This window comes from Jaculus jaculus, chromosome 4, assembly GCF_020740685.1.
Source record: "Jaculus jaculus isolate mJacJac1 chromosome 4, mJacJac1.mat.Y.cur, whole genome shotgun sequence".
NCBI classification, from domain to species: Eukaryota; Metazoa; Chordata; class Mammalia; order Rodentia; family Dipodidae; genus Jaculus; species Jaculus jaculus.
The window spans coordinates 178,555,366-178,582,799 of NC_059105.1; the positions used below are offsets into that span (position 1 = coordinate 178,555,366).

Here is a 27,434-nt window from a genome sequence, read left to right on the forward strand (position 1 = left end):
GTCCTGGGGAATTGAACCTGGGTCCTTTGGCTTTGCAAAAGAGTCTTAACCAGTAAGCCATCCCTCCAGCCTTTGAGCTGACTCTTAAGGCAATACATGAGCTGAAGAATCCTTTAATACTTTGAAGCAGAAATAACCATTTCCTCTATTTTTACATAACAAAACTAAAGGAGAACCAGTAACTTATCCAAGATCACAAACTAGAAGATTTGGGATAAACTCCGGCGGTGTGTTTTGAACGTTAATTACAACTTACAACCCCAGCACCCCCACGCGCATCTTCACGGGTGCACGGCATGCAGTGACTGAGGGGAAGCCCTGAGTTAGATATCAAAGGCCAAGTTACTTGTCATATTTAGCTATAGCAGGAACTGCGGGTTTCCCTGTGGGAGGGAAAAGGGCTTTTCATTGTGCGAACCTACCCAGAGGCAGGCAGATTTTGCTAATTCAGTATGGATCTAATAAAACAGCTAAAACACTGGTGAGTAGATCTTTTCCCTTCTTCCTCCCTTCCATTGAGAAGGACATAAGCTGAGTAAACTGAGAAACAAGGCTGAAAGGAACATGCCAGTTTAAGTCAGTTACAAAATTTGCCCTAAAGGTTTGCCTCATTTATAAAATCACCAGTTGCATTGTTGTTGCTTTTGTCATGTGTTTCTTCCCCGATTTTCTGTCCTGCATTCCCTTTATTTTTATTTTTGGGTTTTCTTTTTCTATCCCAGGCTGACCTGGAATTCCATCTCAAGCTGTCCTTGAACTCACAGTGATTCTACCTAGGCCTCCTGAGTGCTGGAATTAAAGGCGTGTGCCACCACGCACAGCTCCCAAATCTGTCCATATTCCTCTTCCTCTACCCGAGTCTTTAGTCTCATTCACCTTCTGGGAATGTTCCTTTCCCATCACTCTTCTCTTGGGAAAGTTCCTCTCAACTCCCATATTGTCTCCTGGATGCTGTGTCACATGCCGCTGTCTGCAGTGCTAAAACTCCCCTGAAGCCTTTCTTCGGGGCATGCACTTGCCACTTTCTGGTATTCAGGAGTCTTTCAGCTCTCCTCTTGCTGTGTTCTTACAACTTCCTTATGGAATTCCTGCTTATTTCTCCCAGGTCTTCAGATAATCCATCCATCTTCACATTTTTCTATTTGATGGTATAATTTTGTCGTTCTTACTCAAAATTCTGAAAATCTTCTCATCTATCAGATAAAATCCACACTTCTTTTCAACGTTTAAATGAGTTCAAGCAGGTGAGATGGCCCATTCCTGCAGTCCCATCTCTTGAGAAGTCAATTTGGCCTACAGAGCCAGACCCTTTCTCAAGACAAATACAAACAAACAAACAACAACAACTTTAAAAAAAAAAAAATGGAAGCAGTACAAAGTCTCTGGCTTCCTGTCTAACTTCATTTGACCCCTGGTCCTATTTCCCTCATACGCTCCCCTACAGTGGCAGACGTGTCTGTAATTTCTAGAACATGTAATACCGTGTCATGCCTCTTCAATCTCGTCAGTCCCCTATTCTTTCTGTTACTTTCTTTCATCCTCATGGAAGAGTTCTAGTCATACTTAGTGTTAAAATAGCTGGCCATGGTGGCGCACGCCTTTAATCCCAGCACTTGGGAGGCTGAGGCAGGAGGATCACCGTGAGTTCTGGGTCACCTGGGGCTAGAGTGAGAGCCTGCCTTGAAAAACAACAACACAAAACCAACAAAACAAAAAGTGTCCAGGGCTGGAGAGATGGCTTAGCGGTTAAGCGCTTGCCTGTGAAGCCTAAGGACCCCTGTTCGAGGCTTGATTCCCCAGGACCCACGTTAGCCAGATGCACAAGGGGGCGCACGCGTCTGGAGTTCGTTTGCAGTGGCTGGAGGCCCTGGCGCGCCCATTCTCAATCTCTCTCTCTCTGTCTCTTTCTCTCTCTCTGTCACTCTCAAATAAATTAATAAAAAATGAACAAAAAAAATTTTTTTAAAGTGTCCAAATATTTATGCTGTGAGGCCACCCAATCCTTTATGGCAGGACTTTAATTCCTTCTCTGTTCTCTTATAGTGTGAATCAGTGCAGAAATATTGTTATTATTTGAGGTGGTTAAACATATGTTAATTTAACCTACCATATTATTTAACCAACCATAATCCTGTACCCTAGTTCTCCTTTCTTCCTAAATATCAGACTGTTTTTTTTTCCCAAACTATGTTCTTTGGAATTCCAGCATTACTATGAAAGAGTTGCATATTATAATGGTAGACTGCAGATAATTACATGAAATGCATGCTTGCATTCAATGTTGATTTGAGAGAAAAGTCCAATTCTTTTTTTTCCAAATGATTAGCTCCACGATGAGTCTCAAGTGCAGAGGCATATAAAGAAAGAAACCACCTAAACCATCTACAATGAGAAGTTTGTGTTTATGTTTGACATGATCCAGAAAAGAAACAAAAAGCTAAGTCCTGTGTATACATGCGGAACATCAATATAATTCCCTCCAGTTAAACTAGGTTCAAACCCAACTCTGCTTATCCTAGATTACTGCTAAGGCAATACAATCCAAATGGTTTTACTCCTTTGACTTTTGCTTTTATTTGCATTAATGGATTCATGTGGGCTCTGAAATGTTCAGTTTGAGGTAAAGAAAATTAACTGCTATAATGGAAAGTTTGGGGAAGTAATCATTGAAAATTGAGCACCAGTTGGAGTCCAATAAGAAGTACAAAAAGTGAACCATTCAGTTGAAAGAAACTGGTCTACGGACATGTCACGTGGGGGCTGGAGGGAGTTTCCAGGTCATAAATGGGAATGCTGGGATGACCCAGGAGCGGGAGTCTATCTGCAAGGGAGGTTGTTATTATTAATTGCTCTTAAGGCTGTGGGGACAAAGCGGGCCGGCTGGGGGACTGTAGAAGTTGGAAGCTCAGAGGGACTATCTTGACCTCAGGACTCGTTCTTTGAGAGATGGGAACGGGAATGGTGCCTTTGAGGGACTCTTTCCAGCCACATTAATTAATCGAACCGGGCAGGAAGCCGATTGGTCAAGGAGACACGTGGTTTGCAGAGTCCTAACCCTAGCATTACAAACAGCGTGTGAAACCTAAGTATGGAATGGAGAGACAAAGTGGACGGAGCAGCGCTACAGCAATGAGGCTTAAGCGGTGGGCAGAGAAACCATCCTCTGGCCTACACTTCAACATGGCCAATCATGTGCTCAAGGGATAAAACTCTGCTGATTTTTTCATTAGACAGCAAGTTTAATATCATGTGAAATTTGAGTGAAGACCCAAAGGAGCTATGAGGGAAATGCCAAAATGATTATATAGTGGAAGATTTTTGTAGTTGCAACTGATAGAAGCAACATCGAAAATTTGGGGAGGCTGGGGAGATGGCTCAGCGGTTAAGCGCTTGCCTGCAAAGCCTAACCACCTGGGTTCGATTCCCCAGTACCTATGTCAAGCCACATACACAAAGTGGTGCACGCGTCTGGAGTTCATTTGCAATGGCCAGAGGCCCTGGCGCACCCAATCTTTCTATCTTTCTGCTTGCAAATAAATATTTTTTAAAATAATTGTTTATTTTTATTTATTTGAGAGTGACAGGTTGAGAAAGAGAAAGAGGCAGATAGAATGGGCTCGCCGGGGCCTCCAGCCGCTGCAAACAACCTCCAGATGCGTGTGCCCCCTTGTGCATCTGGCTAATGTGGGTCCTAGGGAATCCAGCCTGAAAGGGGGTCCTCAGGCTTCCCAGGCAAGTGCTTAACCGCTGAGCCATCTCTCCAGCCCAAATAAATATTTTTTTAAATAGTAAAAACAGAAAAATTTTGCATGTGGTAGGCTTTTTGCGGGTTTGCAGTTGGCTTTCAAATATTTGCATAATTAATTTTAGAGTTTTGTAATTCGTGGTGGATAACATCAGCTTGTCAAATATGGTATCAAGTGCAAGCTTCCTACACAGTAGACAGTTCATCTCTTCCACGAGGACTTCTTTATCCAGGTTATAAAAACTTGTACCACAAATGGCTTCCTTTGCTGGAAATGTTAACAGTCGCAAACTTGTGAGTGAATGTACAGTGCCCAGCACTGCGCTTACTCGCTTCTTTGTTAAGATGACACCCCTTATTTTTCAGCTAGGAGTTAACGAATCTTGGTAACTGGCAATCAGTCTCTAAAGCAGAAAGTGGAACACTGTCAGTATTCAATTCCAAACAAGGAAATTATTGTTGCTGTTAGGATCAGGTTGTTTTTTGTTTAGATAATGCTTCCTTGAAAATTAAATATATAATTTTAGTATCCACTGAGGTCAAAACCTTAATACAATACAGTGAAGTTTTCCTTCAACCAGATTTTTATTTAATGTGAATTTATCTGTAAAGATAGAAAACAAAGAGTTGTCTAAATCTCAGGAATGTTCTCACGTTAAAGGCTTTACAAATGAACAATTCTGGACTGGAGAGATGGTTCAGTGGTTAAGGTGCTTGCCTGCAAGACCCTAATGACCTGAGTTTGATTCTCCAGTACTCATGTAAAGCCAGATGCACAAAGTGGCACATGTCTGGAATTCATTTTTCTCTCCAATCTTTCTGCTTACAAATAAAATGAAAAAAAAAAAATCTGGGGCTGGAGAGATGGTTAAAGTCTAATGGCCTGGGTTAACTTCTCCAGTTCCCATCTAAAACCAGATATACAAAGTGGTGCATGGAGTTCATTTGCATTGGTTAGAGGTCCTGGTGCACCCATACTTCCTCGCTCTCTCATAAATAAAAACTTAAATCAGCAATCCGGTCCTTGAAAATGAATTTTACTACATAACACAGTATCTTTTAATGCCTGTGTGTGCCCAGCAATAATTTCTAACACGAAAGCTTGCGTTGGGTAAGGGGACTATGGATTAGAATTGGACATGTAGGCAGTAAAAAGTTGGGATGCCTTACTTAATGTTTCAAACTTAAAGAGGAATGAATCTTGAGGGGTCAGGGGTGCCCACTAGAAGGCGTCACTTGTGTCCGGCCGGATGTGGGGAGCAGTTAACCTTTGTGCCTAGGTCCCTCCAGCTGTCAAGGGGTAACAGTAATAATTGCCACCTTCCTACAAACTTAGAGTGTGCTTTGACATCTCTGGCTGCGGATGCCATATCCACACAAATTATTATTATTAGAACATAATGCATGTATGCACACGAAGCACCAAGCATGGTGCTCTTAATAATCCTATCACGTCTACAAAGACTATTATTCCATGCTCTCTCTTCACTTTAGGTGAGAGAACATAATCATAGCATGTCACGATTCAATATCCCCAAATATGGAGGAAATACTTCTAAAGCTCCTCTGCTATCCTTTTGAGAAACACTAAACCTGCAAATTCCTTATGGACCTTTCTAGCATGTTGCTCGATAGCCGCCCCCCCCCCCCGCCCCACGGTACCTTTAAAAATACTAGCAAAATTACTTTTCCTGGAGACTGGAACCATGGTGGGGGGGGGGGAAGTCTAGCAGAATGAAATTGGCTAACAGTATTGAAATTCTGGTTGTTTAACATTTAACTGTTTCTCAACAACGTGTTAAAAGTGCCATCTAAACAGATAATCAGTAGTTGCAGTGGGCTCAGTCTATATTTAGCAGTGAAATTAGGTTTAGGGAATGCGAAAACGGGGAGAAAGAAGTGTTCTCAAGGGAAACAACGGTGGTGCCCGCCCAGCCGAAGAATGTCACAATAGCAACATTGCGTCAATTATGGGCATCACCGGGCATCACCTGGCAAGGCAGGACAGGGCGTATTCAAAAGTCCATCCTGAAAGGTTAACAGCGGTGGCTGGGAGGAGGAGGGAGAGGAGGTGTTAGACTAAGCACGGCCAGACTGGAAGCCAGGCAAGGGAGAAGTTAAGGAAGAAAAACGAGGCAGGCGGGCTGGGCTGGGCGGGAAGGTGCGAGGCCTCGGAGGTGAGCGAAAGCATCCCAAAGCCAGCGGCTGAAGGCGGGGGAGACCCCGGCGCCCGAGAGCCCCGCGCCCCATTCAGCAGCCCCGGGCTCGGGCTCCTGTCTGCTCCCCGATCGTCTTTTTATGGAGCTCGTCGGTGGCTCTCGGGTGGAGAGACTGCAGGAGCCACGGAGAGACGATCGGAGTCAGCCTTTAGGACGGCGGCCCGCCCCCTCGCCCCCCCCCCAACCACCGATAACGGGTTTCAAGGTCAAGTCGGCCAGACAGATGGACGAGGAGGACAGGCCGGACATCCAGCTGGGTGGGTGGGGTGGGAGCGGGTTCACGGTAAACCGCAGACATTCCACCCACGGTGTGCTTTTTTAAATATATCCAAATACTTCTCGAGGTCACTTTCCTACCATCAGTGCAAAGAGAAAAACAAGCCAAAAAAAAAAAAAGAAAAGAAAAGAAAAAAGAAAAAAAGCCCCCCCCCCCACGTGCCAACAGTAAAGGACCCAAGAGAAAGCACCGCCGCGCTCGGGAGGGACGCGGCCCGTGACCTCCTGTTGCGGGGCGCGGAGACAGCGCACGAGCGTCCAGGGGGGCTCCCCGCACCCCGTCTTCGCCCCGCGCCGCCCGGCCGCCCGCGAGCACCGCGGCGCGCGGGGAAGGAGGACGGGGTCCGCGCCCAGGCCCGGCGGCCCCGAGGGAGCGAGGGACGCCCGCCGTCCTGCAGCCCGCGGCCGGCTCGTCCTCCCCACCACCCACGGCGGGCGGCGGCGGTGGGGAGACACCCTAGAGGGAAAGAGAAAGATGGGGGAGGAGGGGAGAGGGGGAGAGATACAGAGACTGGGGAGAAGACGGGGGGTGGGAGAGAGACCGAGAGAGAGCCGGGAGAGAAGAGAGGATAGAGAAGGAGAGAGACAGAGAGGAAGAGAGGAGAGAGGAAAGAGAAGAGGAGGAGAGAGAAAAGGAGAGAGAGAGTAAGAGGAGAGAAAAAAGAGAGGAAGAGGAGAGAAAAAAGAGAGAGGAAGAGGAGGGAAAAAAGAGAAAGGAAGAGGAGAGAAAAGAGAGGAGAGGAAGAGGAGAGAGAAAAGGAGACAGACGAAGAGGAGAGGAAAACAGTGAGGAAAGAGACAGGAAAAGGACAGAAGAAGAGGAGAGGAAGAGGAGGGAAAAAAGGAGAGAGAGAGAGGAGAGAGGAAAGGACAGAGAGAGGAAAGACAGAGGAAGAGGAGAGGAGAGGGAGATGGAGGGAGGCCGAGCGGCGGCGGGGGTCCCGCGGCCGCCCCCTCTTCCTCGCCCGCCCGCAGCTCCGGCTCCGAGCGCGCCCGGGCGGCCGGCGACCCGCGCGGGGCGGGGTGGGCGAGACCATCGGGCGGGCTGGGGAGGGGGGCGGCTGGGTGTGGGACGAGCCGGGAGCGAGGGGCGGGGCCGCCTCAAAGCCGCGCCGGGAGGAGAAACCCCACCCGGTTCTCCCCCCCCCCCCTCCCCAGCAGAGGGAGAGTTGTTCTTTTCTTCGTTTTTTCTCTTCCTCCGCTTCCCCCGGGGGCGGGGCGCGGCGGGCGGGGCGGGGCGGGGCGCGGCGGGCGGCCCCGAGGGTCGCGCGGCTCCCCCTCCCGCGAGGGCGGGGTGGTGCGTCCCGAGTTCCCAGGAGTTCGGGGCGGGCGGGCGCGCGGGGAGGCGGGCGGGGAGGCGGGCGGAGGGAGGCGGGCGGGCGGGCGGCTCCCGGCTTCAGACTCTCGCCAGTGGCGTCGGCGACGGCGCAGTGGACGCAGCCCGCGAGCGCGCGCGGGGCTCGGTGTGGGCCGGCGGCCACGGCGGCGACACGGCTGCGAGTCGGAGGCCCGTCGTCGTCGCTTCCTCCACCTCCGCCACCGCCACCTCCGCCACCTCCTCCTCCTCCCGGAGCGGCGGAGGCGTCCCCCGGAGCCCGAGCCCGAGCGGCCGGGGGAGGCGGCGGCGGCGGCCGGGGCATGGCGCGGAGCCCGGCGTGTGCAGCCGGCGCTCGGGCTCAACTTTGCTCCGCGTCCCCGCCCGGCGCCGGGCTGCTGCTGCTGCTGCCGCCGCCGCCGCCGCCGTCGTCGTGCCCGCCGCCGCCGCCCGGGCTGCTGCTGCTGCTGCTGCTGCTGCTGCTGTGCCCGCTGCTGCTGTGCTCGCGGCCCGGCGGTAGGTGCGGGGCCGGGGGAGGGTCCGGGGCGCCCGGGCCGGGCCGCTTGTCCCGGAGGCCGGGGCGGTTAGCTGGAGGCGGTTGGGCCGCGCGAGCCGCGGGGCGGACGGGCGCCGTGCACTTTGGATGGAGGAAAAAAGAAACAATCTACAAACAAACCGAAAAAAAAAAAAAAAAACTTTTTTTTTTTTTTCTCCCTAATCTCCCCGCCGCGCCCCGGGCCGGGCGGGAGGCTCCGTGCTCGCTCCCGGGTCCCCGCTGCGGCTCTCGGGGAGATGGGGGTGTATGTGTGCGTGTGTGGGATGGGGGGACCCCCGATCGGGTCCCCCAGCCTCTCCCCGTCCACCCCGGGACCGTTAACTTCCCAGCGCCGACCTGGGTAGCTGAGGTTCGCATGCACGGATGCACGTTTACCGCCGCCTCCTTTTCTTCTTTTCTTTCCTACCCTCCGGTGAAACTTGAGCTGCGAGCCCGGAAGAAAGCCGGGGGGACCCGAGGAGCCCCTTGCTGGGAAGCCTTGGGGAGGGGGTCCACGCCTCCTCCCCGGCCTTGCCCTCCCTCCGGGGCAGCATCCCTCGCCGCAGGGCCTGCGCCCGCCTCCCCTTCCCCGGGCATCTTCGCCCCGGCACTTGTGGGACGTGCCCCGGTCTCGTTTCAACCTAACCGGGTTCGATCCCCGGAGCAGGCTTGAATCACTGGACTGCACGGGCCCAGCCCTGGCTGTTGTAAATCAAAATAATCCAGTGCTTCGGTTCCCACCCGCCCAATATGCCTTTAATACTCCATGTTTGGTACATTGGGGAGGTTAATCCCTTTGTAAGTTCTGTTCCCGGAGATGGGAGAGGAGAGACCCACTTCTAAAGGACTGTGTTTTTTTCTTTTCTTTTTAAAGAAAAAAATAAAAAATTCTGCATGAGAAGGAAGACGTAGTAATGGGTGGACTGCAGTGGTTTGGGGGAGTCGCCCGTCTTTAAAGTTTAAATGTCTGGGCAACGTCACAGTGCCCCAGCACGGGTAAGGGTTCTTAATGGGCGAGGAAGGCGGAGGGCTAATGCTTAACACTTGCTCAACGATGGCTTCTCCCTGATTTCGTGAGATACTAAAAGCTAGAGTTTTGTCGATATTTATTTCAAGGTGCGATGTGTCGTGTTACATGTAGGTGAGTGGAGCAGTTTCTTTCTTTCCTTTTTAATTAGGAGAAGTTAGGATGAGATTGAGTGCCCCTTAGTAACAGGTGGGGACTTTGCTGTGGCCGTTTCCTACTTTTTCAGTACTGTGTTGGCACTTTCTGGTTGACTTGGCGTGTTTTGTGATAAGTGGGATGTGTCTAGTCCACGGTGCTTCTGCATTCCCACTCCCCAGATGTTTGCTGGCAAGACATGGCACTTAATCTTCCCACCCCCTCGCCTTTGCATGGATGCCAGATCTAGAGGGCATTGGCTGTTCTGAGGTTCCATAGAGCAGGACTGTAGATGGTACTTCCAGTTTGAGTTCCAGGGTGGTTGGAAGGGGATACACGCTGAGGTTTATGTTAGGGACCGAGAATATACGCCCCTTCAGAGCTCCAAGGATAGGTGTCTCCTTAGAGCTCAACGGAACTCTGAAGCTGGGTAGAGTTTGCTAGTAATCCATAGTTGCTATGTAAATGAGCTGTTAATTACACTTTTGAAGAAACACATTAGTTTTTACATGGAAGAAGGAAATAGAATTTTTAAGATTTCTCCTCTAATGGTGCATTGGAAGAGTTTGATACCACAGCAGCAGGATAGGCAGACAGACTGTGATTTAGATGAGGTGTGAATTGGGGTTTTTAGAGTCAACTCTGCATGTAGTTGTTGATAGGGACACTGGCTCGTGGTGGTACTGTGCACTGCTTGGTTAAAAAGCCTCCTTTCTTGGCTTACAGTGTTATAACACCCTAATTTGTGAACTCCTACGAAAAAGTTTCTCCCATCAACCTCGATTTTGGAATGCACTCTTTGAGTACGGCACCGTGGTCTTGACTTAGGGATGATAAGTATGGAAACAGTTTTCTTCATGTAACCCCCCCTTTTTTTGCACTCTAACAACTTGTTGATCTCTTAATGTTAGTAATATTAATATTCTGTAGTACTACTTAAAATATTTGGCTTGTACTTAAATGCTTTGAGTAGACTCAAATTTCAAATTGAAGCGGTTTTAAGGTGATTGTACCTTATGATTGGTAACTGGAATGCTATACCTGTTTTATCATACACGGCCTTTTTTTTTTTTTTGCTGCTGATTTTGAAAAGTTTACATTTAGCATTGTCTTAAGTATTATGGTTAACTTCATCATGTTCATTTGACTGTTAAAAATATCTTCCACAACTGGTAGACCTCACATGTTGAGAGCTATACGAAATTACATCAGTGCTGCTGTGTGTGAGCACTGTCTCCTTTGAAGAACCAAACTCCCCCTGGGAAGGAGAGACTGGATCACTTACTGTATGTGGCTCTGTAACTCCTATTGGCCTCCTCAGCGTGGGTATGTAGATGGGATTCCCCCGTGCCTGGTTAAAGAACTGAACTTTTAAACATGGGCACTTTAGAGGCTGAGGAACTGCCAGTTACGTGTGTTTCAGAAATTCCTAGGTAGAACTCAAGGAGAGTAGGTTTATATAGCATCAGACTCGACAGGCCTCTCTTATTTGTTTCTGAAATTCTCTGTTCCTTAGTGATGACAACTAATGGATATGCAGGTTTATTACTTTTTTCTTTGCACATTTTCCCCTGGAGAGTCTGAGAATATTAGCAGGATGTGGTGCTGATGATCTGGAAGGTAGGCCATTTGCCTTTGTAAGGCCCTGTTGGCCCCAGGCATTCCACCACTGAGCTTCTTTAACAAGCTTTCTCTCCCCGTGGACATTTACAGGACAGTGTGAAAGATCTAGTTTCACCGTGTCTCTGAAGGACCTGTAGGCACTTGTTAGACTTGTGCATGGCAGTGCCCTGCCCTCAGCACGCTTACGGGGCCTTGCCAGACACAACGGAAGGAGGTGGTTACAGGCCCGTTTGCTGGTTATCTAGCGAGCTTGCTATCTGGTGAGTTTCCTGGGAAAGGGAACCCTAACCCATGAGGTATAAAGGCCTACCTAACGAGGAAGCAGATTACTTGCTGGCTGGAGATAGCTGCCTAGTTGAGTTCTTGTGAGGATTAAATGAAAAGTAAAGCAGAGCACATGGAATTTAGTGCACTCAGTTGGTATCATTTATTGCAGTGTCCATTATAAGCTGTCCAGCTTGCTATTGGTGATTCTTAAAGTCGAGTTGGATATCCTAAAGAAATTTCAAATTAATTGGCTTGCTCTCTGTACACTTGACATCTTCATACTGAATACACAGTGCAGCCATTAGTCAAGAAGTATTTGCAAGATACACTTTTGAGAGATGTACACATAACCAGGTTTCAGAATATTGGAAGAAGTCATGCTAACCCTGTATTAGTATGAAAACTAGCTTAAACCTCCCTCAGTGGTAGTGAACATGTGTTTAAATTTGACAGTTTCCCACAAGGTCACTCAGAATATTAGTGCTTATATTGACAACGGAGGATTGGAGAAAGAAGATGAAATTTGGACTTTGTTTACCCACAGCATTGGGTTAGTGCCTATACAAGGCTGCCCACATTTTTAACATGAATTATTGGAATGTCAGCCAAATTTAGATGCAAGCAGAAAAGAATAAAATCTTTCTTGCAATTACATCTACAGCTCCAGAAATGAGAATTGCAAAAGCTAGGCAGTTATATGTCGGAATATGTAAAGAGTACCTACTGGTACCTTGTTTAATTTTGGCAAATAGCCCATATATGAAATGCTTAGGACAAGATATGTTTTAGATTTGGGAATTTTTGAATATTGAAATATCTGCACATATATGATGGGATATTTTGGGGATGAGACCCAAGTTTTTAATCATGAAGCTTATTGTTTCATATAGCTGTTATTCACTTAGTAAAAAGGTAATTTTGTATGATTCTTGGTGTGTATGTAGTATGTGCTGTTTGTGTTGTGTGTGCACATGCATGTGCACTGTGCAGACGCTGGAGGAGGGCCAGTCTTCAGCCCCACTTCCCTGAGGCGGGCTCTCCGTGCCCTGTAGTGCACTGTTTTTTGCTTGGACTAGCTGACCAGGAAGCTCCAGTGATCCTCCTCCTGTCTCTGCCCCTCTCCACCCCCTCCAGTGTTGGGGTTACAGGCATGTGTGGCCACACCCAGCCTTTTATGTGGGTGCTTACCCACTGAGTCGTATCTCCAGTTCCTATATAATATTTTAAATAATTTTGTGTATGAAACCATTTAATAATTTAGAAGTTTCTGCTTGTGACATGTGGCTCAAAAGGTTTTTGATTTTTTTTGAGCATTTTGGATTTCAGCTTTTTGAATTAGTCTCACTAGTATTTACCAATTTATGATTTAGTGACTTAGCAACTCTCATGTGCATCTTGTTATCTGCAAAATAAAATGTAGTAGCTATTGCCAGCTGTTTGAAACTGGCTGTGTTCTTGTTAAGCTGGTTGAAATACCCTGGTGAAGAAAAGTAGTGTTCTGAGCTGGAGAGATGGCTCAGCCACTAAGGCACTTGCCTGCAAAGCCTGATGACCTGGATTCGATTCCCCAGTACCCAACATGCTTCTGGAGTTCGTTTACAGTAGCTGGAGTCCCTGGTGTGCCCATTCTCTCTACCTCTCTCTTCTATCTCTCTCTGCTGGCAAATAAATAAGTTAAAAAATTAAAAACAAAAAGAAAAATAGTATTCTGACATTCTATGATATATATTTTGTGTAGCTTATTTGGTAATGTGTAAAAGTCTTTGTAAAAACTGACAATAAGCACTGTAAGATTTTCCAAACATGAGACATTTAATTAATAATTACTGACAATATGCAAATGTAGGTAGGTAAAACCAAACACCCGTATGCCTGTAGTAGTGGGCTTTTCAACAGTTTTGTAGGTCAAACATTCAGAAAATTCTCTGAATACCTGAGCACCACTAATTCATTCTACTCCTTAATTCCTTATATGCTTTTGTTTGCAGTTAGTTTTAAACTCTTGTATACATTTGCTTTCCTGAGTTTTGTTCAACTTGTGGTTTTTATTCTTCTAGTAGGTTCTGACATCAGTTAGTCCTTAGTTTATTTCTAGCCTTTTGAGGATGGACTTCAGGTTTTCTCCTCATTGATTTAGATTTGGGAATTTTTGAATACTGAGATATTTGCACATATATAAGTGGGATACCTTGGGGATGAGACCCAAGTTTTTAATCATGAAATTTACTGTTTCATATACTTGTTATCCATTTACAGTTTTAGTGAGAGCTGCCCGTTTTTCTAGGTATATTCATATTGCAGATCCTGTAGTTAACTGGGAAAGGATATTAATTTATACTTACTTGTGGATTTTGCATGTTCACTTTAACATAGCATCTAGGAGGTGATTTTTCTTTGCAGGCCTGTTGATTGCCTATCAGCCGCTAGTCTCCTAATTAAGATCAGTAAGGAAAAGCTTTCGTATTAGGAGTAAGTCTTCACAAACTGGACTTGGACCTTGTGTCTGAAGACCTACTAGCATGTAATTCGATTGACTAGCTAAGAAATAGTAGTCTGGTTTTCAGCACTTTGTATTATTTAGTTGGCTTAAAATAATTTGTGCATGTGACTATGCAGATAAGAAAGATTATATTTTAAATTTTACTTGAAGAAGGTATAAATAATCAAACATATTTTTATTTTTATTAGATTGTCTGGTTGCACCCAATAGAAGTTCTTTAGGCTGAGGGCTAGGTTTCTTCAGAAGAAGTGGAAGGAGTAAGGAAATAGGCCCTGTAAACTCCCTGTCCTCAGGGTCAGTAACAGCAGAGCACTTAACAAGACCCACAGCTTCTGTGCAAGGGCTGGAGGGGAGCGCCTGAGGGGCTGGCGCTTGTGTTTTGCGAGACATCTTTAGGTGATTCTTCCTGACCAGTTTTTATTTTACAGAGGTTTTATTTGACTTGATCAGATGGGACCACTCTACCAGAAGAAATAAACTCCACCATATATGTGTTCTCATGTGCTTGCCACGTAGGAACATCCACTGAGAAGCACTGTAGAGTAGAAATATGGTATAAGAAGTGCAATGCTTGTTTCCTAATACTATGTGAAAAAGTAGAAATCCATCCAAACAAATATGTTTAACACAAGATACCTGTTAGCAATTAGTACTTCCTGACCCTTTTAGTTTGGACTAGCCATGCCTAACACCCTTGTTGGTCAAATACATCGTGGCTGGTGGCTACCACTAAGCCATTCACTGTCTCTGAATTTGGTTCTGCTCTTTGGTCTTTACTCCTAAGGCCTATAATGATCCTGTTGTCTCCAGGCTACACGACTCTAAAGTACTTGGTGTCAGAATGACTTTTCTCATTGATGACCTCCCTCACCGCTTGCATATATTGAGCTTGCAAATTCTATTCCTTTCTCCACTTTTGGGTTTAGAATGTTTGTCAGAGTATCTCTTATTTGAAATGTTTTTGTTTATTTGCAAGCAAAGAGATCGCGCGAGAGAAAGGGCACCCCAGCATGTCCCCACTGCAAATGAGCTGAAGATGTTCCATTTTGAGCATCTGGTTTACAAGGGTCCTGGGGAACTGAACCTGAGCCATCAGGCTTTGCAAGAAAGCACCTTTAACCACTGGGCCATCTCTCCATCCCCTGTCTAGAGTATTTCTTTTTTTTTTTTAATTTATTTTTATTTTTATTTATTTATTTGAAAGCGACAGACACAGATAGAAAGACAGAGAGAGGGACAGAGAGAGAATGGGCACGCCAGGGTTTCCAGCCTCTGCAAACGAACTCCAGACGCGTGCGCCCCCTTGTGCATCTGGCTAACGTGGGACCTGGGGAACCGAGCCTCGAACCGGGGTCCTTAGGCTTCACAGGCAAGTGCTTAACCGCTAAGCCATCTCTCCAGCCCTGTCTAGAGTATTTCTATGGAACACTATTTGTGGAAGAAAGTCTGATGATTAGGCCAGGGGCGGCGGTGGTGTGCGCCTTTCATCCCGGCACTTGGGAGGCAGAGGTGGGAGGACGGCTGGGAGAATGCTGCGCCTTTGGGGCTGGAGAGCGAGCTTCGTGACGTCCCTGCCTTCCAAGCGTGAGGACCTGAGTTGGACCCCCAAAACCCACATATCAAAATGCCAGGCATTGTGGTGCAAGCTTGTAATACCAGTGCTGGGAGAAAAAGGCAGGTGGCTCTCTGCAGTTCACTGACCAGCTAACTGGTAAGCTTCAGACTAAGGGAAGGCCTGACTCAGAAATAAATAAAGTAAGTAAATACAAGGAGGGCTTCGGTGGTGGTCCACACCTTTAATCTCAGCACTTGGGAGGCAAAGGTAGGAGGATCATAGTGAGTTGAGGCTAGCCTGAGGCTACATGGCAAATTCCAGGTCAGCACATACACAAACACACAAGTGTGTTACCCTTTTCTAATCACTTAATTCAGAGGGAAACATTTTTAGTGCCTGTGTATATGTGCATATGTGAGGTTTTTGAAGGAAGAAGTAATGATGACAACTATTTTAAAACTGCATTGCTGAGCAAATGTGTTTTCTATGTACATCAAAGGATCTGGGTGTTAGTTTTTTGTATTTATAGTTAATAATGACAGTGATTAAATATATAATATGGCTGATGAAACTTACTACACTGTCCCCTCAAAAGTCTTGTGTCCTCAGCCTTAATCCTGACAGTACATGATAAAATGTGAAAATAAACCTGAAGTTTCTTAAGAACAGCACTTGGTTCTCTTTGAGGATACTGCTGCTGCTTTGCTGCCCCCTACAGTCCTTGGAGGTAGTCTCTGTGGAGTTTTTCTCCCATCAGCTGAGATGACTGGAGGGCAAGCTTTCAATTTCTGGAGAAGAGAGGTGTTTTGGGAGGGGGCCTAAACGCAGTGTTTTCATGGATGCTTGTCCTTAAGACATGTAAGAATTATTTTGTCACCGTGTTGGGGAATCAAACTCAGCCTTGCACATGCTAGGCCGGCGCTCTTCCATTCTACCCTCTGCCAAAGGAATGTAAAATTTAATTGTCAGAAAGTGTGTGTGTGTGTGTGTGTAGAACGTGTTTTTATTTTATTTTACATTTTCGTTTTTTCAAGGTAGAGTCTCACTCCAGTCCAGGCTGACCTGGAATTCACTATGTCTCAGGTTGGCCTGGAACTCACAGCCATCCTCCTGTTTCTGCCTCCCAAGTGCTTGGGACTGTTAAAGGCATGGGCGTGCATCACCACGCCCTGCAGAAAGGACTTTATTTCCTGGGGGAGTGTGTGAGAGGAAAGGCACTCTAGGGCTTCTGGCCACTGCAGATGATGTCCATATGCATGTGAGAGTTGGTCCATCTGGCTTTATGTGGGTACGTGAGAATCGAACCTAGGCCAACAGGCTTTGCAAGTAGGTGCCCATAACTGCGGAGTCATCTCCCTAGCCCCATATACATGTTTTAAATAGTTATGTTTCTGCCTGTTTCACCATCTGTAAAATTGGCTAAATGAAACCTCCTTTACAGACTCGCTATGGAAGTTGCACTGTAGCTCTCTATTTAAAAAACAAACAAAAGAAGCCAGCTGTCCTCCCCCCGCCCCCCAGCCTTTCATGTAATCACGTAAGTCAGCAAAGCCCGTAGGCCAGCGTGCTGCGGCTGGACGGGAGGCGCAGGCGCTGTAGTCCCGGCGGCTGAGGCAGGGCTGCGCTTCTAGACCTTCTTGGGCTACAGAGACAAGTTCAAGGCTAGCCTGGTCAGCTTAGTGAGACCCTGTTTTGCAATAAAGTAAAAATATACTTGTAAATGTAGCTCACTGATAGCGCACATGGAGAGTAGGCTTCAGTTCCCAGTGTCACGAAAGTAAGTGCTGTGGGATTGTTTTCACTCACGATGGAGGATAATGTAAGGAAGAGCTGAATTTTCTAGCTAAAGTTTGAAGGGAAAGTTGATTTTCTTCTGTAAGAGAAGTGTGAAAGAGGATCCGTCATAAGATAAAAAGACCACTGTTTGGAGGACTTCAGAAGGAATTCCCATGGTGTTCAGGAATGACTTATATGGGGAAATGCACGCACGCACGCACACACACACACACACACACAAACACACATATGTGCACATGCACATGCTGCTGAGGAGATTGGGTTGGTAGGCAGTGAGGAGTTTTTGAAGAAAGATAGTCAACTCTCTGAGAATATGTCAACAGTAGTAGTAGTAACTTTGGGAATCAGGCTAAAGGGGTTCACGAGAAGAGGATTTGGAATAAATGACGGTATGGTGGAGGACAGTATGATAGAAATAAAGGAGGAATGGGTAGAGTATGAGGCATTTGGGTGTTGGCGTGTGAAAGGAGGTAGCTATGAAGTAATTTACATGTCTGCGTCGGCATTACTTAATCTTAGCCTAGGACGTTTTGGAGGCTAATTGTCCCTCTGTGTGGTACTTGAAGCAAGATGGCGCTAGGATGTAAAGCTGGGATTAACCAGCGTTACGGGCTTGGATCTAAGGAGTTGAGACTGGCGGACATTGGAGGAGAAAGGACGACAAAGGGGGCCAGGCAAAAGAAGCGGTGGGAAAACTTCAGTGATGGAGTTGTTTTTCTTAGGCACGCTGTTAGAGGGAGGAGGAGGGACAGAACCTGGAGGGTCGGTGGTTGCCGGCTCGGTGGTCCCAGAGTGTGACCCCGGCGCTGCAGGGGCAGGTGAGCCAGCAGACCCGCAGAGCCAGGACCCGGGAGACGGTCACACGCTCCACGTTGGTCTTGGCTCCAAAGCTGCCTTGAGACCAACCTGGGCTATGTGAGGTCTTGCCTCAGAAAAAAAGGAAAGGAAATAAAAGCTTAATAAGAGGGCAAGTAAATTTAGTGGTTATGGGGAGAACATTGAAGACTCAGTAATTTTAGTAAAGATGATTGGGAGAAAATAAAAGTCAAATCCCCAGGAGTTAAGTGGGGAGCTAGTGAAGGAGTATATCAGGGTCTGCTCTTTAGAAAGGTTTGAAAATTGATGGGGAGAATTGATAATTTCTTAAGAACTAAATATATGAATATCTCCTCCATTCATTCGCTGACCTCCTAATCCCCAGCATAGCAAGACCAGCAGGCGAAACCTTGGTGAGGTAACTGGGTTTGGATGCGCTCGAGAGGCGGTGCAGCAAGAGCCCGGTCATCTGTCTGGTAGAAAGTGCTCACGCCGGGAGCTGGCCCCTGCCGGCACCCTTACCAGATGTTCAGCCACCTACACTAAAGATGAAAGCCTTCTTTAAGTGTAGTCACTGTATTGCCTCGTAGAAGCCTAAGATGAGTTGTCAAGGTTTTCAGTTAACAAAAGTCAGAAACTTGACTGTGGTTAGAGGAAAATTTGTTAAAGCCTACTGGGTGACTCAGATGTGGAGATCAAGCATCAGAGGAGGCTGCAGAGGCATCTATATTCAGGTGACGTTGACCCAGGACTGCCTCTGGTAGCGATCCTGAACTCAGAAACTGGACATTAGCTGGGCTTGGTGGAATAAGATTATAATCCCAGCTTCTTGAGAGGCTGAGACAGGAGGATCATATGCTCAAGGCTGTTGGGGCTAAGCTTGGTTAACTTGGTGTGACCATGTCTTAGGAAGTCAAAAGCAGTCTTTGCGTAGTTCAGTAGGAGAGTGATGGGTCCAGCACATGTGAGGCCCCAAATTAAATCCCTAGGACCACCAACTCCCTAAACTCCCAACCCTTCCCCTCAAAAATTCATCTCTGTTCTCTACAGCTGGAGAAAACATTTTTCTCTTCAGCTTATTTTTTATGAAGAGGCTTTTATAGCTGTAGGCAAGGAATGGGAGGGGCACACTGGCATTGCAAGATCTAGGGACAGAAAAAGAGACTGGTCTCAGGATTAAGAGACCCTTGGTGATAGGGAAACAGGAGGGTCGGCGTCGGAGAGGGAAAGGGAGGCTTTGGTCTTGAACGATCTTTGAGAGTGAGTCAGCATTAATGATGATGGTCCTTAGGTAGAAATATGGGATAAAATGTCGAGGATAAATAAAATGATGAATTATGAGTTGGCATAAGCTGAATTTGTAAAATGTGAATGATGGTGGTACAGTAATTTTATGTTGATGACTACAGATAGGTAATTGAGCATGAGTTCTATCTTAATTACATGTGCAGATCCTTATTTTCAAATAAGGTCACATAATGGGTTCTAAGTGCTTAGGTTTTCAGCAGATCTATTTTTCTGGACCACAAGTAAGCCCATTGTAAAAGAGGGATGAATTTTGTTTTGATTGTGTGGATACTTGGCGCTGACTCTCAAATCCAAGTGCCAGATAAAGACAACATCTTGAAGGTACGAAGTGGGTGCTGGTTTGGACATAATGTCAGGCTGACTGGTGATGTGAAAAGTTACTATATACAGATAAGCCTGCTGTTGAATGAACTGTTATAAATGATTAAAGTCTACATGAAAATGAGTAGATCCATGAAACTGTAAGGAATAAAACATGACTAGTGTTCCAGAAGTGCCTCTCTTACCCTTTTCAGTCCTAAACACTCTTTTTAGAAACAAACACAGTTCTTTCTTTTATATTATGAATTAGTTTTGCTTTTTACTTCTTTGCTGATAGTGTGGATTTTATCCACATTGTTACATGTAGCAGTGTGTCTTTAAATAACTGCTCCATGACTATTGCAGCGTTCATGGTTCCAGTGTTGGATGTTCATTTGTTTGGGCTTTTGCTTTTTAGTTTTTATGAATAATACTGCTGTGTACATCCTTGTCACTTGATACAGTTTTTTCTTCAGTAGTCTTTGTAGTGGTTGATAACTCTGACCAGTAGAGTACAGGTTTCAGTTGCTCTGTGGCCTCACCAGACCTTTGTAAAGCAGATTTTTCTCTTCACCATTCTGATCATTGTATAACATTAAAATGTTATGCTTTTAATTTGTATTTGCCAGTGGCTGAGGTCTGGATGGAAAGATTATGGACCATTTGGATATCCTCTTTGGGGAAATCCTTGTTCATTTTCTTCCTTCTTTGTTCTCTTGGGTTATCTTTGTCTTTTTATGGATTTGTAGAGACTTTGTATGCATGCCAGATATGACTCCTCTGGTAACATTTGTTTATATACAAATGTTTCTCCCATTGTACCTCTCATTCTTAGTTCTATCTTCATGAATTATAGTGTATATTTGTATACATTAATTACTTGAATAGCCACTCAGGCTTTTCAAAGCTGTCCACCCCTGGGGAGTGGGAGTGGGAGAGGGTCTCCCAGTGTGCAGCCTCAAACTCTAGATCTTTGTGCCTGGCCTACGATTACAGCTTTTGCTACGACCCCTGGTGTTCACGCTGTCTTGTTCACGAGCGTCTTTCAGTCGTGCTCTGCTGTCATGGCAGAGCCTTGAGGAGCCGCAGCTCGTCCTCCGTCGTCTTTTACCACTGCTCCTGAGTTCACGCTGTCTTGTTCACGAGTGTCTTTCAGTCGTGCTCTGCTGCCATGGCAGAGCCCTTGAGGAGCCGCAGCTCGTCCTCCGTCGTCTTTTACCACTGCTCCTGAGTTCACGCTGTCTTGTTCACAAGCGTCTTTCAGTCGTGCTCTGCTGCCATGGCAGAGCTCTTGAGGAGCCGCAGCTCGTCCTCCGTCTCTTTTACCACTGCTCCTGAGTTCACGCTGTCTTGTTCACAAGCGTCTTTCAGTCGTGCTCTGCTGTCATGGCAGAGCTCTTGAGGAGCCGCAGCTCGTCCTCCGTCGTCTTTTACCACTGCTCCTGAGTTCACGCTGTCTTGTTCACGAGCGTCTTTCAGTCGTGCTCTGCTGCCATGGCAGAGCTCTTGAGGAGCCGCAGCTCGTCCTCTGTCGTCTTTTACCACTGCTCCTGAGTTCACGCTGTCTTGTTCACGAGTGTCTTTCAGTCGTGCTCTGCTGCCATGGCAGAGCTCTTGAGGAGCCGCAGCTCGTCCTCCGTCGTCTTTTACCACTGCTCCTGAGTTCACGCTGTCTTGTTCACGAGCGTCTTTCAGTCGTGCTCTGCTGCCATGGCAGAGCCCTTGAGGAGCCGCAGCTCGTCCTCCGTCTCTTTTACCACGACTCCTGAGTTCACGCTGTCTTGTTCACAAGCGTCTTTCAGTCGTGCTCTGCTGTCATGGCAGAGCTCTTGAGGAGCCGCAGCTCGTCCTCCGTCGTCTTTTACCACTGCTCCTGAGTTCACGCTGTCTTGTTCACGAGCGTCTTTCAGTCGTGCTCTGCTGTCATGGCAGAGCTCTTGAGGAGCCGCAGCTCGTCCTCCGTCGTCTTTTACCACTGCTCCTGAGTTCACGCTGTCTTGTTCACGAGCGTCTTTCAGTCGTGCTCTGCTGTCATGGCAGAGCCCTTGAGGAGCCGCAGCTCGTCCTCCGTCGTCTTTTACCACTGCTCCTGAGTTCACGCTGTCTTGTTCACGAGTGTCTTTCAGTCGTGCTCTGCTGTCATGGCAGAGCTCTTGAGGAGCCGCAGCTCGTCCTCCGTCGTCTTTTACCACTGCTCCTGAGTTCACGCTGTCTTGTTCACGAGCGTCTTTCAGTCGTGCTCTGCTGTCATGGCAGAGCCTTGAGGAGCCGCAGCTCGTCCTCCGTCGTCTTTTACCACTGCTCCTGAGTTCACGCTGTCTTGTTCACGAGTGTCTTTCAGTCGTGCTCTGCTGTCATGGCAGAGCCTTGAGGAGCCGCAGCTCGTCCTCCGTCTCTTTTACCACGGCTCCTGAGTTCACACTGTCTTGTTCACGAGCGTCTTTCAGTCGTGCTCTGCTGTCATGGCAGAGCCTTGAGGAGCCGCAGCTCGTCCTCCGTCTCTTTTACCACTGCTCCTGAGTTCACGCTGTCTTGTTCACGAGCGTCTTTCAGTCGTGCTCTGCTGTCATGGCAGAGCCCTTGAGGAGCCGCAGCTCGTCCTCCGTCGTCTTTTACCACGACTCCTGAGTTCACGCTGTCTTGTTCACGAGCGTCTTTCAGTCGTGCTCTGCTGTCATGGCAGAGCCCTTGAGGAGCCGCAGCTCGTCCTCCGTCGTCTTTTACCACGACTCCTGAGTTCACGCTGTCTTGTTCACGAGCGTCTTTCAGTCGTGCTCTGCTGTCATGGCAGAGCCCTTGAGGAGCCGCAGCTCGTCCTCCGTTAACGTCTTTGCGCCGCTGTCACCGTCTCACAGGTCCTGCGCTGTCCTAGTGTGGACAGCTCTTCCACCCATTTGAGTTTATTGTGCCCATTTCTTGAGCCCTTTTCATTTCCACATAAACTTTAGCAATAGTTTTTATCAATTTCCACAAAGGGCCCACAGGATGTTTTTATTAAAAATACATTAAATCTATGTGGGTTAATTTCAGACTAAATTGACATCTTTCTAATGCTGAGTTTTCCAGTCCATGAACCTGCTTCATCTCTCCCATGACACTGTGGTTTTTTAGAATTTAGTTTAAAACTCTAGACTTTGTATGTATGTAAAAGTCTTGGATAACTTTAAATTTTAGATATAATTTAGTCTAAATCATTTGAAGTACACATTAATTTTTATATTGTGAATTACATTAAAAAATTTTTGTAGGCATATAAAGGGGTGGTATTTGCATTATGACCTCAAATCCAAGAACTTTACTAATTTCTGATATTTTATGCAAACTTTTTTATTTTTCATTGATAAAACCATGCCATTATTGAATAAAGAAAACCATTCCTGTTTAACTTTCGCAGTTTTTTCTTGTCCTTTACCTTATCGTACTGACTAAAGCCTGCAATACAGTGTTGAATTAAAGCAATGAGGTTTAAGCATCATTGTATCACTCACAGTCTCAGAGAAAAATAGCTCAGTGTGTTGAAAGTATGATGCTTTCTATAGAGACTCTTAAATAGACCCTTTCCTCTTTATGGCTTTTACGTTAGGGAAAGTTTCTGTCCTTGGTGCATCAGTCAGCTTCTTGCTAGGACAGATGTTTTGACAAAGGTAACTTAAGGAAGGAAGGACATGTTTTAGCTTGCAGTTCCAAGTTTATAGTTCACGGTAGGGAAGGTGCATTTTCTTGAAGCCGAGAAAGCAGTGTGTGCTGGTGCTTGGCCAGCTTTCTCTCCTTTTAATTTAAATACTTATTTATTTACTTATTTGAGAAGGAGGGAGAGAGAAGAGACGAGACAAGTCAGAGAGAGAATGGGCACACCTGGGCTTCCTGCCATTGCAAGAGAACTCCAAATGCATGTGGCCCTGTGTGCTGCTGCCTTTACATGAGGAACTGGGGAATCAAATCCGGGCCATCAGGCTTTGCAAATGCCTTCAATTGCTGCGCCCTCTCTCTAGAAATTAATTAATTTGCAAGCAGAGAGAGGGAGGGAGGGGAGAAAGAGAATAGGGCATCCCGGGGCCTCTTGCCACTGCCAGCCAATGCCAGGTGTGTGCTCCCCGGCAGGCATCTGGCTTAGGTGGGCACTGGGGGATTCAGCCCTGTGCCAGGCTTTACAGGCAGGTGCCTTTAACTGCTAAACCGTGTCTCCTCCCCCTGCACCCCCCTACTTTCTCCTGTTTGTACAGTCCAGGGTCCCAGACCATGGAGTGGAACTTCTCACCCTAATTAATCTAGTATAGAAAATCCCCAGCATACTATGAGATTTGTTTCCATGGTGATTCTAAACCTTGTCTAGTTGGCAACCAGAGATTAACCATCATGCTTAGTTGGCTAGGGATTTGTTTTTAATCATGAATATCATGAATGGGTACTTAATTTTACCAGATACCTTATTTTACAATTGGTCATGTGACTTCCCTCTTTTCCATTTTTATAATGAGATAAATCATAAAAATATTAAACCATCTTTGTGTTTCTGAAATCACACTTTGATATTGATGAACATACTCTTTTTTTTTTCGAGGTAGGGTCTCACTCTGGCTCAGGCTGACTTGGAATTTACTATGTAATCTCAGGGTGGCCTCGAATTCTTGGCGATCCTCCTACCTGTGCCTCCCGAGTGCTGGGATTAAAGGCGTGCACCACCACGCCCGGCTCCATACTCTTTATTACATTATAGGAGCTAATTTTCTATTTTTATTTGTACTTGATGAATTCATGTACAATTTTTTTCCTTTCATATAATGCATTTGCCAAGTTTGGTTTTCAGGTTACATAGGGCTCATTAAATAATGTGAAAGCATTGTATCTTTTTCTATCTTGTGTAAGAATTTAAGATTGTTATTTTCTTTTTTTTTTTTTTTTAAGTGTTTAGTAAAATTCACAGGCAGAACCATCTGGCCTGAGGATTTTTGTTTGTTTCATTATATAAAATAAAAACTCACGTTCCAGATTCAATCTTCAGTGCAGTACTAGTCAGCTTTCTTATACTGTGTCAGTTTTGGCACATTGTTTATAGGACTTTTCCAATTTCACAGTTCACATTAAATTGTTCATAATATCCTATTTTTAATGCCTAGAGACTCTCTAGTCAAGCGTTATCTTTTGATGCCTCATTTTTTGTTTTATTCCTTCTCTTGGATCAGTCTTTCTAGCTTATCACCTACAGTTGAGCTTCCAAAGAACCCATTATGACTCGTTGCGGATGCTCTCTAGTTTGTATCGAAGGCTTGTTTTCTTTTTACTGGTGGTGTACTCTTATAAGAGCAATCTCAGCACTTGGGAGGCCAACATTGGATGATTATGGCGAGTTCAAGACCATCCTGGGCTGCATGGTTTGAGGCGGGCAATCCTAGGCTACATAGGGGACCTTTGTCTCAAATAAAATACAATGAAGTTAATAAATATTAAAACCTTTTTGCCTGAAAATTGTTTATCTTTATTTAAAATATTGGGCTGCTTATTGATATAGGCCACAGAGTACATTACTTAAGTGTACATTTACTGGTGTTTTAAAGGTAATTTTATTTGTTTACCTGTACTGGTGTGTGTGTATAGGCACACCAAGGTCTCTTGGAAAGGCACACCAAGGCACATGTGCCACTTTTTGCATCTGGTTTACATGGATGCTGGCAGTTAAACCTGAATCAAGGCCATCAGGTTTACAAGCAAACACCTTTACCTGTAGAGCCGTCTGTCTAGCCCAGACTTTATATTATTTCTATGTGAGGAAGGGTCCAACTGCATTTTCTTTCCAGGGTGTGTGTCGGGTTGTTGTAGGGCCATTTGTTGTCTGTCTTCCCCAATTGAATGGACTGGATGCTCCTGTTGAAGGCCATTAGGTCGTAGTGTGATTGTTTCACTGTGGTTGGGACTGATCCATATGTTATAGTTATCCTTCAATTTGCATATGAATTAAAGGTTGAATTTAATAGAGAATGTTACAACTTTCCTTGGAGAGACCTGAACCAGCCTCTATTCAATCCAGATAGGGCACCTACAGCAGACCAAAGTAATTGTTATACCAGAGGGCACCTTGGTGAGCAAGTGAGATGATGGGGTCACTCGCAGTGGGGTGAGGGCTTGCCTACAGGAGCAAGTGGCAGGCTGCCAGCTGTGGGGCGCCTGAGCTCGCTGTGGGCAGCTTCGCTCGGGCTTGGACAACGGCTCCCCCACCCAACATGGAGATCTCATTCCCTGAGGAGAGGTTCTGATCTGGTGGATTTCAGGAAGCTCCTTCCTGCATCTTACAGACCCTGTGCTTCAGTTTGGAACTTCATAACTAGCCCTGATGAAAAGTTTCAACTTGGAGGAAATTACTGCTTAACAAAAATGCCCTGAGCCTGTAGATCAGTTTGGGGATTCTTGCCATTTTAATACTATTATGTCTTCTCGTAGATGAACATGGAATACTTTTTATTTCATTTTTGTTAACTTCTTTTTAACATATTTTTGAAATTTTTGGTATGTTTTACTTTATTTCAGTGTCACTGGAATTATCTTAATTTCATTTTCTGATTCTTCCTTTGTTATAGACATGAAATTGAATTTGCTATAGATTTAATAATTTTGAAACCTTGGTATACTCACCACCATTTCTTGAGAAAGTATTATATCATGCTCACATTAAAGAAGAAATACTTAAAATTAACTCCATTTCCCGCAGAGCATATGTTGAAGGGAACATTTGGAGCAGAGAAGTACTAAGTTGATAATGTGCACACCTCCATAGTAAGGTATTTTAAAGTTATTCTCACACCTGATTACAAACTGAGTGTTAATGTAGCGCAAACCAAATTGAAAAAAAAAAAGTGTATGCTAGAGCTTTTGTAGAGACCTTGGGGATTACCGAGCTTGATTTATGTAAGTAAGGCACTTTGGTTTAAATACTGAAGTGTGAGGGTAGAAACAAAATGAGCAGCTCTGGTTCTGTTGTCACTGCTTTTAGTGCCGTACGTAGCCTCACCTCCTCACGTACGTGAGCTGTCTGTCCTAGCGCCTCCGCAGTTCACATTGCCGTGGTTACCGTGTGTCACTGAATGTAAACTGCTGGCGAGTAAGACATTCCGCGTTCCATCTCTTCCTCACCCGCCATGAAGAAGCTACAAGCACGGCTGGAAGGGTGGCTCAGCGGCAAAGGCACTGGCTCACTCAGCCTGTCTGCCTGCCTGGGGCGCGTGCTCTGCACGCACGTGAGGCCAGGGCCCAACGTTCCTCATGCATCTGCAGCTAGTTTCCAATGGCAAGAGGCCCTGGCACTCTCATCCTCACTCTGTTTCTGTCTCGCAGATAGATACATAAATAAATACAATTTTCTTCAAAAAGAAAAGAAGAACCAAACCAAATAAATTATATTAATGTTTTCTTATCACTGGGATTTTTATCTCATAACTGCTGACTTTTATTTACCAGACATTTATACTTATGAATCTTCTACCCATAGGCTTAGCATGTTTAAAAAGCATCCCATCTTGTGTGAATTCCTGAGAAGAAAATTCAAATGGGAAATGTTAAGTTGTTCTTACGTTGGGTCTTTCTTTTTTTTTCTTGAATCACTTTTTGCCTGTGACACTGTTTGTCTTGCTGCTGTGAAGAGCTCTTACGTGTTCTCCTTCTACAAGATGAGAGACTGAGAAGGTCTTATCCTCAGATGAAGTAGTTCTTTGTGTCTCCACAAACTCAAAACCACGAGTTATTACAGCAAAAGGATGCAGACACTGTCCCCACAGTGGGCGTCACCGGGCAGCCTGAGGAAAGCCATGCCCATAGTCACACAGGAAGCACTGACGCCCTCAGGAAAAGTGACAACACGTGTGAATTTTGCTCACCCCGAGGGCCATTAGACTCCGTGCCCACGCGTGCCACGCGTGGCCTAGCAGATACCCACATTCCAGACTCTGGGCGAAGGAACATGGTTGGTGCCTACAAATTCCGGCCAGTTTCACCCGAACTTCCCAGTTCCTCTGGACGCGTAATTAA

General features: G+C 46.0%; 1 protein-coding gene across 1 annotated transcript in view; it reads left to right on the forward strand.

Annotated features, from left to right (window-relative positions):
- Nucleotides 1–7,878: 7,878 nt before the first annotated feature.
- The window catches only part of LOC101601260 (nectin-3), a 102,166-nt gene continuing 82,610 nt past the window's right edge, over nucleotides 7,879–27,434 (forward strand). The window contains exon 1 of the mRNA XM_045148423.1: nucleotides 7,879–8,071. Coding sequence (XP_045004358.1) covers nucleotides 7,879–8,071 — 193 coding nt within the window. The remainder of the gene's footprint in view (nucleotides 8,072–27,434) is intronic.